General features: G+C 36.3%; 1 protein-coding gene across 2 annotated transcripts in view; it reads right to left on the minus strand.

The window, feature by feature from the left end:
* Positions 1 to 5,187: 5,187 nt before the first annotated feature.
* Positions 5,188 to 13,987, minus strand: part of LOC137629579 (nucleolar protein dao-5-like) — a 25,863-nt gene continuing 17,063 nt past the window's right edge. For both annotated transcript variants that reach the window (XM_068361020.1, XM_068361021.1), the window contains exon 4: positions 5,188 to 10,414. In XM_068361020.1, coding sequence (XP_068217121.1) covers positions 7,850 to 10,414 — 2,565 coding nt within the window. In that variant the 3' untranslated portion in view covers positions 5,188 to 7,849. The remainder of the gene's footprint in view (positions 10,415 to 13,987) is intronic.

Consider the following 13,987-nt stretch of genomic DNA (forward strand, 5'->3'; position numbering starts at 1 on the left):
GTGGAGAGAGGTCAAATCTTTGAGTCCATATCGACTTGAAGTGGTTGTTATTTATCTCGTACTATTTCTTACCTGATTAGTTATCTACCAAAACATATTATATATTGGTTTACCTTTGACTCAGGAGATATCGTTACTAAATACAAGGAAGTAAGTTATCAGCAGTGATGATGACTGCGTTATATATTACTCAAAGACTCAAAAAGTGTTTTTTTTTATGTAAAGTTATTCCCTATCTCAAGGGAAAATTGCATGCTTTGCTTAACCATTTTCCATGATACAATATGTTTGAAACAGTCCCTTATTTAATAAACATGAAGAGATCGACAGGTAAAGCTACATATTACAATCAATAAAACTTCAAAAAGATTATAAGATACATTATTCCCATTACTTCTCATGGCTGAGCGTGAAAAATGTGTAACGACTGTATACAAATTATACACTTGATACTCATATTTGGATATGTACTGTAACCAAGGCTGGTCATACGCATGTGTATTTACGGCTACACGCAAGTCACAGAAAATAATTTTTATCTCTCTAATTGAGGTCTGATTAGGCTACATCCCACACTCTAATGGGACGTCATTCTACATCCCACTCTCCAATGGGACGTCATTCTACATCCCACTCTCCAATGGGACGTCATTCTACATCCCACTCTCCAATGGGACGTCATTCTCCATCCCACTCTCCAATGGGACGTCATTCTCCATCCCACTCTCCAATGGGACGTCATTCTCCATCCCACTCTCCAATGGGACGTCATTCTCCATCCCACTCTCCAATGGGACGTCATTCTCCATCCCACTCTCCAATGGGACGTCATTCTACATCCCACTCTCAAATGGGACGTCATTCTACATCCTACTCTCCAATGGGACGTAAAATAAAAAGTAATTCATCCAGGACCGATGAAGGAACGGGTTTGGGAAGACAGCGCGTTACTCTGCGGCACTCCTGACTCCAGCTTCGGAGTCTCTCCCGATCGTCATGGGCTTCGGTTCATCTCATCATCATCATCATCATCATCTCCTGTGCCGATGAAGCACAGTAACAGCTTACACAAGACATGATCCAGTTTCTCGCTGCCACTTACCGGCTACCAACGCAAGAGCCTGTGCTCCGCCTTGATGCGGTGCTATCTAAAACGATCGAAAAGACTAATCAAGACTACATCCGATGATTTTATAATTTTAGCCCAGATTGTAAACTTAGTTTCATTAGCTCCGCCTTCGTCAAAACGTAACCCAGTAGCTCCAGACCTATGAAATAGTTGCGATACCATACCTCTTATGTTATAAGCCGAATACATAATCTTATCTGGCAGAGTCAATATATCAAGTGTGTAGATTTAAAGAATACCCTATTTTCTCCTAATGAGAAATCAAATTTTGTTAATTTATTTATTTTTTATATGAAATATTTTGGGAATTTTTTTTTTTTTTTTACCGACCGATCATATCGTCATGCTTAATGATATAGAACATATTCATTTATGCAATGAGCCTATCAATCTAATCACAAGGACGAACATATCAGTAATCTCAATCCCGATTGTGTATCACATGCCCAAAGGCTTCGTCTGACGTTTCAACACTACGGCTGATAATCGGGTCCAAAGGTGGTATACAGTATATTTTGTAATATGATTTTTGGATATGAATATCTGTGTAACGTCTGCTATACTGTACATAACTTTTGCTTGTTTTTCTTATACATCATTTACACCGTGTTCTTTGCTCGTCCAATATAATATATTGATAGGTGAAAAAAGATTTCATCCCTTTTGCAAAATTGTCTCAATGTAAATTCAATAATAAAAGTTTTGTTGGTTGTAAATTACAATTTTATTGAGAGGAACAACTATTCATTAACAATTTGCCCAAATGGCGTGTTCACGGTGTTATTAGTGAAGCGATCACGAAGAAACGCCCCATACTGTCTGAACACAAAAGTTCCTCAAAACTTGGTTTTCCAGTATTTCATTCTTTAAAAGGCCTCACTGTAGCCATCTATTGGTAGCCGAGAAAACAATGGAAAATTCAGTTGGCAATTAAGAAACTGCTGTATTTGTTCTTTGAAAATGCGTGGCAAATCTACTATACAAAAAAGTATTGAATAGGTTAGACAGAAAGAATCTTCAATATACAAATGTTTAATTACTTAATTATTTGAGAAAAAAAAACTTTAAAAGGAAGTTCGTGACTTTAGTTTTAGTAAAATTGGATTGGTGCAGCTAGAGGGGATCGGGATTGCCAATAATTCAATTTGGTAGAATATCTTATCGTGATAAACTAAATGTTCATTTAAATTATATGCCAAAATGGATAAGTATTTATCTTTACAGTTATTTTATCATTCTGGTAAAAGGCTTACGTGACAAGTAGAATATCCGGTATAAATTCTCCATTTTTAAAGCCAATATGTTTCCAACCCATATTCCCCAGTTGAGAGTGATGTAAACAGAAGATTCGTTTAACTTTAATAAGCGCTGATTATCTACAAAAATAATCTGATAGTGAATGTCAAGATCACATAGTTATAGACAGTTTTTAGTCGTATGATGAATGACAATTCAATAATAAAGGCTGTGATGAGAACTTTTGATTATCCACAAAAGGTTTGACGCGAAAGAACAATCAGTAGACGACGTATTTTTATCTTTAGCGAGCCAATTATGGATTTTCTCTCACTTGACCCCAAAGCCATATAATGCAGAAGTGCGGTAAGTTTGGCATATGAATTCATAGGACATATAAGAGGAAAATTCGCGAGGAAACGAATTAGAAGCCCCAACATCGTAATTATATACATTTTCGTTATGCAAGATGATAACACAACTTGAGCATGATTAAAGTGAGGTTGACCTTTGGAACTGAATTTGTTTTAATTTATGTAGCTAAGTATTTTAGTGATTACTATCTTGGCATCATTTTCTCCGAGTTTTTATTGGGTGGCAGTCCTGGTGTATTTGTAACCGTGTGCTCCTGTTTTGAAAGTAGCATTTTTTGACGATATAATGTGACGTATAGCTGGACATTAAAAAGGGGGATTGCTAGTTTTCATGATCATTATCAATATGCTGGCAAAAAAATTTATAAAAAGCAATCACTGACATGCGGGAAAATGATGGAAGTAGGGTGCATTTAATAAAAACCTATTGTAAATGAATTTTATAAAATTGAATAAAATTTTCACTTATTTCCATAGTCTAATACTATATACGAATTCCTAAAATATTACAGTCTTATTATTAAGCTTTTTTAGCAGTGTTCAAAAGTTAAACGGACCTTTTAACCTCAATTCTGCTGATACTGGAGAAAGATGAATGTAAGCCTAGTGGGTTCCAGGGTGACTAACATAAATATTGGAAGATATGCTATCTAAGGAAAATGAGTTGTTATTGGACTCGTGAATTGGGTATAAGTAAGGTTTTTCAGTCTGGACAGATATATATATATATATATATATATATATATATATATATATATATATATATTATATATATATATATGTATGTATATATATATATATATGTATATATATATATATGTGTGTGTGTGTGTGTGTGTGAATATATATATATATATCTCTATGAAAAGAGAGAGAGAGAGAGAGAGAGAGAGAGAGAGAGAGAGAGAGAGAGAGAGAGAGAGAGACTCCTAGCTTGTGTTTACAAAAGATTTTTCAGTCAGGACATAATAATTGCCAAACTAATCATTAATCCTTTTTGTCAACAAGTTGTTCGTGAGAATGGTATTGTAAATTACATAGCAAATATAAGTTAGAATCATTATAATCATAAAACTAGGATCGGATCGTGTGATATTATATTGAATTTACGTTCATACATAATGTTTTGTGCTTCACCTGCCATCACACACCTTACAACTCTAACAAGTAGTACTTCCCCCGCCCGTCGCCCTACCCCTTTCCTGGCATCCTCCCCCCGCCCGTCGCCCTGCCCCCTGAACGTTGTCCTCCTTCGTAAGTACCAAATTCTTCTACACCTGAAGTTCTGGAATCTTTAGATATTGGGAGTGACAATGGGGAACCGGAGACGACAGGACACTGATATTTGACTGTACAGTATAATTCAGGAAGTACACGGTGATTCAGTGGCTGCTGTATTGAATGTAATCCCTTTCGATAGTCTGGTAAAAATTATCCCCCTTTCTATAGGCCCCAGTACCAGTCCTCAGAGAAGTTGATGGCGTGAGTGATGTTCACCATAGGCCTTTATGTGCGTAGGTATGAATGTATATATTTACGTATTAACATGAATAAGTCAAAATTTTCAAGATAAACACCGTATTAGTATAAAGAAATTGTAGGTAACCATCTGAAGGCCTAGAAAAGCACCTGGACATAAGAACTGGTACTTTAGCTGATCTCACCCAGCTCCGTCCACAAAGTCACCGACATGGTTTTGCTATTAAGGTACCCACTGCGCTCCTTTGCACCTGGCATCCTTCTCGCAATTTCCCTCCTCACACTGCACAACACCTCAAGTAAGTAATTTATGACCATAGTTTTCTGTTCCCATTGTCGTACTTGTTTTATGGATAACAGCGAAATGAAAAGACAGTTCAATATTTTTCTTTATTATTGGCCTTTAGAACATCCAAATATATTAATCCACACATCAGGAGTAACTTGATTTACATTGGATAAGTAGAACAAATCACTGAATGCAGATATCTTTAGCAGCAATACTAAACTTTCATAACCCTGTACTTGACTATATCTATCAACTAAGAGATTCAGACCCTTGAATAAAATGAAGCGATAGAAATTGTTTCTGAAGTAGTGTCAAAATATCAGTAAACAAAAACCGAACATTAAAATGTGCAACGACACAAAATAGACATTTCAGTAAAAATCAGGGACAAATTTTCACGAATCATTGTTAAGTAACTAATATTCAACTTTTCATATACGAGAAACTGGCTTGCGGTCAGAAGAAAAATATGTACATGCAAAAAAAATGCTTATATGAAGGAAGAAATTAGGATTAAATTCACATCGTTTCGTAAAAGGTTTTCAAGCATACTCACACGACCACATAAATATGATAGTGTGTATATATATATATATATATATATATATATATATATATATATATTATATATATATATATATATATATATATATATATATATATATATATATATATGTGTGTGTGTGTGTGTGTGTGTGTGTGTGTGCATGCGCGTGCGTGTGGTTATGCGCATGTGTCTGTGTTCGTTCATACACCTGTTGAGATACTACCGCTAAAGAGTTATGGGGTCTATTGACTCACCAAACAGTACTACATTGGATTCTTCTCTCTGGTAACGGTTCATTTTACCTTTGCCTACGCACACACAGCGACTAGTCTGGCCTATTCTTTACTTATTCTCCTCTGTCCTCATACACCTGGCAACACTGAGATTACCAAACAATTCTTCTTCACCTAAGGGGTTCCTGCGCTGTAATTGTTCAGTGGCTACTTTCTTCTTGGTAAAGGTAGAAGAAACCCTTTAGCTATGGTAAGCAGCTCTTCTAGGAGAAGGACACTCCAAAATCAAACCATTGTTCTCTATTCTCGGGTAGTGCCATAGCCTTTGTACCATGGTCTTCCACTGTCTTGGGATAGAGTTCTCTTGCTTGAGGGTACACTCGGGCATGCTGTTCTGTCTTGTTTCTTTTCCTCTTGTATTGTTAAAGGTTTATATAGTTTATATAGGAGATATTTATTTTAATATTGTTACTCTTAAGAACCTTATTTTTCCTTGTTTCCTCTCCTCACTGGACTATTTTCCCTGCTGGAACCCTTGGGATAATAGCATCCTGCTTTTCCAACTAGGGTTGTAGCTTAGCAAGTAATAACAATAATAATAATAATAATAATAATAATAATAATAACAATAATAATAATGATAATAATAATACACATACGATAAAGTAGTCATGGTATACTCTAAAAGCCTCACATACAGCTTAGCAGATACAAGAATGACAGAGATAATCCCACGTCTCTCTATGGGGACCTAATCCTTCTCGTGCTTCGCTTAGAGTTTGCCCGTTTAGTATTTTGAAATACACCAAAGCAATATTTTCTTTGATTGCTACTCACCGCTATTAACTTAAATAGTCTCTAAAGAAGGTGAAATGACCCACAGAGAACCTTCATTAGTCTCTAAAAGCCTCATGAAGCTTTCTTTCTAGCAACCATTATTACTTAATCGACAAGGTAACGTTATTTAGCTTTATTAGTGACTTATACAGCGAATCTGGGCCAAAGGGAACTTTTAAAACATTTTTTCGCACTATCTCTAAGAAATGAAAATTTGCAAGAAATTCTCTTATCTTTTTTAAAGTCAAGTAAAAAATTGTCGGATAGTTTCTTTCAAGTGTGAAATCACATAAAATCTTTATACATCTTTTATTATATTTGAGAACAGCATGAATTTGCTGATACCTTTTCTGACATAAAAATTCCCAATAATTCTGACATCTTATTTGAGAGACGAAGATTTAAATGCATATTTACTAGAATTCTTCTGTCATCTGTTCTAATGAGATTAAACTTTGACATAGAATTTTATGTCATCTTTACTAATCAGATGAGAATCACAAGACACCTTTTTGATATTTTTAGATTGAATTGATTAGAACTTTTCTTACAACTTTTATAGGCAACAGATAATGTATAAACAAAGTATATACCCTTTCCTGAGTGACTGAGCCTTCACAAAGATTTGTTTACATGATTTCTAATAGTGAGAACGAACAAGAAAGCTTTTCTAATGCATTAAAGATACAAAAGAAATCGTTCAACTTTTTTCTGTTACCTGAGAATCCTTACCAGGGAATTTATATATTTTATTTTTATTATACATCCGAGGATTTAAAATAAAAATCATAACAGGTGGCAATTCAAAAGAGAAAGCTTCTGGTATCTTTTCTGAGTATTTGAGAGTTGACAAGATATTTTCTGACATATTTTCTGAACAATTGAGATTTGACAAAGACAGTTGATGATAAAACAAACAATCTTCTGTCGTATTTTACGACCGTCTGGGAATTTACAGAAAATTCTATCTATAATACTTCTGAATAGCTAAAAATTTAAAGAACGGTATAAGCTTACTAGAAATTTTCTGGTACCATTTTATGAGTATCTTGGATTTTACAGACATCTTCTCTTGACCATTTGAGTCTCTGTGAATTACACCAAACTAATTGATATGTTTTTTTGTTTTTGTTATAACCTCTGATACCTGATACCTTCCAAGAAGCCTTCTGTTGTACCTTCTGGCTTTATAAGAATTAAAAATGAATAGTAAGTCAATTTATTTATCGATTTTATTCGGACAGAAAACTTTGAGTGTTCTTATTTGCCAGTGACTGATATGCATATGAAACCGGTTTGGATGAAAATTGATAAAAATAAATAACTAAGATCGAATCATACGTCTAAACGAAATAAAATTTAATTGTTTTATAAATAATTTTAAACGCACCTAAGTATACAGTACTGCAGTTGCAAAGAAGGTATCAATAATACAGTTTTTTTTTTTCAAATTAACTTAAACATCAGAAGTAAAATGTCAAACAACAACCGGAAATTTCTTATTTCAACTCCCCATAGAACTCGATAGTTTTCAACTTCTTGTATATCAGCAATGGATAGCTTTTATTTGTATTTCATATTTCAGAGTTTGAAGATTAAAACATATTTATATTAGTTAATTCTTTTATCTCCTCTTTTCATTTTGCTATTTTCATTTAATATTCATAAACCTAATCACAACTCGCCCACTTGCGAAAAGAAACACTCAATCACCTATAAGTTTTATTATTCCTCAGCTGATTCTCGTTTTAGTTTCTCAACAGCAGCACTATGACCTAAGCGACTGATCCCTGACCGAGTAGAAGAACTCTCTTCTTCTTGATTCTCTTCCAAAAAGGCCTTTAGACTATTAATTCCTGAAGTACGAAGGCCAGCCTCAGATGACTGGGAACTGATCTTGGTTGGCGAACGATTGCGCAGTTTTACGCCTCCACCGATGACTGGGAAATAATCCTTTATTTCGTCTTCTTCCCTTTCGGGAGTATTTTCTGACTTTACCTCTACAATGGATTTTACTTGGTCAGGGGTCCCACACCCATCCTCTTCTATAACAGTATATTCAGGGAATGTCAAGCTGACTCTTCGTCCAGCATGAATGGATTCTGTTAAGCGAGGTATTTGTCTCAGGCTTACAGATAACTCTTGTTCATTTGTGTCTGCAGTGGTTCTAGCACTATCAGTCTGTGTATCACTAGATATGTCAGAGTCATCACTTCTGTCTCTGTTTTTTGAGCTTCCAGAACTACTTCGATTACTGGTACTGCTTAAGAAATTAAATTTTGGTAAAGGTTCATCACTTTCTATGCTTGTGGTGGAAACTACAGAGGACATTCTGCCAAAAGATCCTTCAATTTTCTCTCCTGAGTCCTGACAGCCTGATTTCCTTCTCTTTTCTCTGTTATCCTTAGCAGACAGAATTGCATCTATTTGGTCAAGTGAAATTACTCCATCAACTTTGATATCTTCTTTTCTTTCTACTAAAATGACAACTTCTTCATGTTCTTGTGCTGTTACAGGCCTATTATTTTGTGGAACATCATGACCAGGTGACATTGAACGCATACCCTTTTTCTCAGGTACCAGTGGCGGTGGTTCTGATTCAGAGGTGTATGATGAGCGGCAGTAGGTACTACTTCTCGCCTCTTCTCTCTCAGAATGTTTTCGAGACCGAAGTTCTACTTTCTTTGTACTCTCTGAGTCTGAGTCTTCAAAGGATAGGGATATTTGAGGAATATTTAGTTCTGTGGTTCCTTGGTTTTCGTCATGATCCAAATTCTTTTCTTTTAAAGAAGTCTCATCATTCGGTAATGTATTTTGTTCGTTATTACATTCAACGTTTTCTTTCCCAGATGAACTACTCACTAAAGGTGACCTTTCTAAACCTTCATCTCCATCTTTGCATTTTTTCACTTTGCTTTTTTTACCCGGAAGGAACTTCGAAAATGAACTTTTCTTTCTCTCTCGCTCTTTGCAATCTTTCTTTTCGTCCTTTGGTTTCTCATCATTACCACTAACAGATTGTTTTGTCTGAAAAATTTTGAATTTCCCTGACTTTTTATCAGAATTTTCAGAATCACTCTTGCAGGAAGAGTTTGAACTTGTCTGCCCTTGACTACAATCAGGTACCCTCCCTGAAGGACTTGTCAAAACTTCAGATGATTCTTTCTCACCTGCTTCTGATACCATAGGAGGATTTGATACGTGTTTTAAAAGCTCCTTATTTTCCTCCTCCTCATTAGATTCGTGTCCATGCTTAGCCAAAGATGAGGTTTGAATGGTGTTGATGGTGCTTTCTGATGGATATGTTTCTGAAATCTTATCAGCGTTGGCAACTAGTTCTTTTTCACTTCTTTCGGTAATGTTATCCTCTCCATCAGAACCAGATTCATTTATTTCTGTATGATTTTCTTTATTAAATTTACCACTTTCACGCTGAAATAGCTCAGCATTTTTGTTTTCCTTTATTGTCCTTAGGAATTCTTTATCAAATTCCTCATATTCGGACTCTTCAGGATTTTCTTTTAACGTAACTGATACTTGAGGAATTTCTGCAATATCCTGATGTTCCCTATTGTCAGATTTTTGTAAGTTTTCTTCTCCAGCAAATTCTAAGTTTTCTAATGATTTCTTTATTTCATCCAACGCTTCCAAAAATTCAACATCAGGATCATCCTCTATACTCAATGCATCTTCGCTGTACCGAATCTCTCTGCTCTCAGCAGTGTAAACAATCAACTCATTGGTGCTTTCTTTTTCTTTTTCTTCATCAGTAGACTTGGAAATGAAAGCATGGACACCCTTTGATAGGGGAATGCAAGGCGAAGGAGATCTTTTGCGCTCTGTTGACCCACTGGGTTTACAGTTTAGGGACTTTTGGTCTGTTTCAATATCAACACGGGGTAAGAGGGGACTTTTATTCAAGGGAATGACTGCTTGTTTACTTGGTCTCCTACTGGATGCATTCTTTTCCGTACTGTTAGATTTCCCTTCTATATTACTATCGGTAGTTCCTCCCACGGATAACTTCTTGAGTTTAACACCAAAAACTTCACTTTCCAAGACTGGGTTTTCAGGTTCTGTTGGTTTCTCAACTTTTTTAGGATTCTCGCTCACTTTCTTCAATTTGACAGAACCAATGTCTATGGGCAACCCAATTGCAACTCTTGTTACTTTCTTAGGTTGAATAAACTTAGGTTCTTCTTCTTCCTCCTTTTTATCATCCGATTCACTGTCACTGGAGGAGTCTTCAGTATTAGGGGGCATATTACCAGCTGGCATAGTTGCATACTTCTGTAAAGAGGAAAAGAAATTAAAACAAGAAATTCACTGGTTAAAACTTACATCTAAACTGGAAACTTGATGATTAACAATGAATATATTATTTTGTATAGTCATATAATGTTTGGAAGCTCATCACATCCCTTATTTAATAAAGAGCAAGTGTCTGGCTATATATATACATACGTATATATATATTTATATATATATACATACAGTATATATATATATATATATATATATATATATATATATATACATACAGTATATATATATATATATATATATATATATATATATATACATACAGTATATATATATACATATATATATATATAAATATATATATATATGCGCATATATATATATACCTAGGACTACTATTACACAGGACGTGCACACCCAGATTCCTGCCTCTACTAGCGGAGGCCAGTCCAGTGTGCCACGAGCATTGGAAGTAAAAGGTTGTGACGCTCCATCTTTCGCACTTGGCTGCATTTAGAAGTGGATAGTGTTTGTTAACATAGGTTATTGTTTGTTTGTTTGGTTCTTCATGGGATCTTTCTCGCTGATTTTGTGTATTCAAAATGCCGAATAAGTGTAGTGTTGTGAACTGCTACGGTAATTATAACAATGGTAACAGGTGCCGAATGTTTCGACGGCCAAAAGACCATTATGAAAGACAGAAATGGCTTGATGTGATACCACCACGTAAGAACTTTGTTGATTCTGACACATTTTTCCTTTGTGAGAAACACTTGGGTGCTAACCCTCCTTTTATCAAATTGCCTGGTTCTTCGCGACCTTCGATCCCTCCCAGTATCTTCTATGTGCCTGCTTCATGTCTGTCATCTTCAAAACCTGTACCTCACCCGGCGAAGACCGTAGACAAGCAACTGAGGCGTTTTCTTCAGAAAGATACAATTGCTTTATTTGATGCTTTTAAACCTGAATATGACCTACAGAAGCAGTACAAGATCTTGATTATTTCAAGATCGGAAGAAAGGTTAGTGCGTCTGTTCATGACAGAAAACTTCAGTGAGTGCAGCCTGTCTGTGATTGTCGAAAACATGCCCACGTTGTGTAGCCCGCTGATCTGCCGTGCATTCAAGAAGGGCATTAATGTACCACTGTGTGTGAGACACTTCATCCCAACAATGATTTGAGGTCGTATGGTCAGTTCGCTGTAGATGTGTACTTAGCAATTTACTATGACATCCCATTTGACAAAATGATTTAGAATGTTGTCACTCTTCTTCAAACCCACACATCAGCCTGTGTGAACACCGAGAATGAGAAGAAGCTGATATTTTTGACATGTCAGTTGGAACTTTTATCACAGAAACAGTTTTCCATGAATGATTATTTTTTTGCTTGTGAATCACACCCTAAGTGTAGTTATGAACAGCTCCGAGACTTTTTGGTGCTGCCAAGCAAACGCAAGCTGCAGTACATCACTTCATCTATTAACAATGATCAAGTGATGAGGGAAACATTTGCCAAAGTGAAGACACTGCAGCAGAAGAATGTATTCCTCTTGATAGATGAAGTACAGAATTGGCCAACTGTTGTATTTTCTGGTGGGGTTCTGAGTGGCATGGCACTGAACAAGCCAGACTGCAAGGCCACTTCTATGCTATGTATTATGATGAAGTTGCTGCACAGAGGACTTAGTATTATGAGTTTTGTGGCACCCATCCACATGCTCACAGCAGCATACCAGCTTGAGCGTGTGAAGGAGGTGGCAGCTGCTGTTGAGAGGACAGGTGGGTGTGTCAACGGGTCTATCACAGACAACCACAAGATATACCAGCAGTACTGTAAGCTGTTTGATTTTCCGGGTGATTGCCGTGCCACAGCCAAGCATCCTCTTGACAAATAACGTGTCTGGTTTCTCCTTTTTATCAAAGTACATCTTCTGAAGTGCATTCGTAACAACTAGATCACTAAGAAGTGCCAGAAGATCAGTCTTGACAATAAAACAACAGGATCATTTGCTGACGTCAAGAAACTGTACGAGTCAGAGAAAGGCAGTGTTCTGAAGACTACTCCCCTCACTAAATTTGCTGTTAACTCCTCACAACTTCACCTACAAAATGTTCAGCATGTCTTGAAGATCTTCAATGAAAAGGTTGTGGCTTCATTGAAGCTCAGAGGATGTCATGACACTGCTAAATTCATCCAAATCATCCTCAACTGGTGGAATTTAGTGACTGTATCTGGTAAAGGGGAGTTCTAAGTCTACCGTCAATTAACTGGTGCAAACTTTTTCATGGTCACTGGGGATGTGTTCTCCGTATGCAAGCAGCACCTCATGAGATATGCTGCCGTAAACCTCCAGCCCATCGATGTCCACCTTGTACCAAAGGAACATACCAGCTTGCGGACTGCAATTGACGTAGAGAATGCAGCCTCTATTGAGAGGTGCACCACAGATGTGACACTGACTGTGAATGAAGAGTGCAGTGCAGCCTATGTGGTGGGGTGGCTTGAGATGAAGTGCGTGGACGTTATCGTCTTCTTGTGACCAGTGACGTTAAGGACTTTATCGAGACAGTGTCCAGAGGTTCCCTGACAACTCCACATGTGTGCACTTTTGATCCTGTCAGATGTGGACTGTGTATCATCAAGGAAGCCCGTCACCATTCCTGCTGCAAGAAAAGACTGATGGAGATCTTGTCGACACTGGCCAGCTTCAGTGGGATTGACATTTACTATCCCAAGATGTTCCGTCGTCTGGCAAATGTTCTTCTGAATGGACTCCACAACCTAGAGAAAGACCAGCAGCAGAATGCAGTTCCTCTCCAGGCCTTTGTAAAGAAGGCCCGGCTTGCTGATTAATCGCTGCAGTCTTGTAAGCTTTTGCTTCTGTGTCTGTTTATTTGTGTGAATGTTTGTTTGTTTGCAATCACAAAGGTTTAACTATAATCCATTTTGTAAAATGTAAAACAACAACAACTTGGGTTCCTTTCAAGTGTCCACTAACCTCATACAATAATACGTGTTAAGTCCGGCAAAAATTGGTATTTCAAAGTATAACAGTGCCTTAAAAATAATTTCCTATTTCGCTATAAAAGTTTATATTAACGTATACTGCATTGAATAAGTCAATAGTTGATATGCTTGTTCTATATACAATGTTAGGTTTCTAGTTCTGATATACTTGCCCATTGTAAAGTGTTAGGTTATAAAAAAAGCAATGGTCTCCACTAGCAGAGCCAGAAATCTGGGTGTGCACGTCCTGTATAATATTAGTCCTTGAGATATATATATATATATATATATATATATATACATTATGTATATATATATATATATATATATATATATATATATATATTAGGTCACGCTAAGCTCTCCCAGTTCCTCGGGTAGGTGGGAAAGAGAGTAGTCATACCCTGGTGAAAGGGGGTGAGTGTGCATGTGTGCATATCTATCTAAATATTTAGCCTTCTATTTTGACAGGGCACATACATTAGTATATATGTATATATACCTAAATTTTACATATATGTATATATACTGTGCATATATATATGTGTATATATGATAAATTTTGCACATTTTTACGTGTTTTTCATATTC

Source organism: Palaemon carinicauda, chromosome 37 (genome assembly GCF_036898095.1).
Source record: "Palaemon carinicauda isolate YSFRI2023 chromosome 37, ASM3689809v2, whole genome shotgun sequence".
In the NCBI taxonomy this organism is placed as follows: domain Eukaryota; kingdom Metazoa; phylum Arthropoda; class Malacostraca; order Decapoda; family Palaemonidae; genus Palaemon; species Palaemon carinicauda.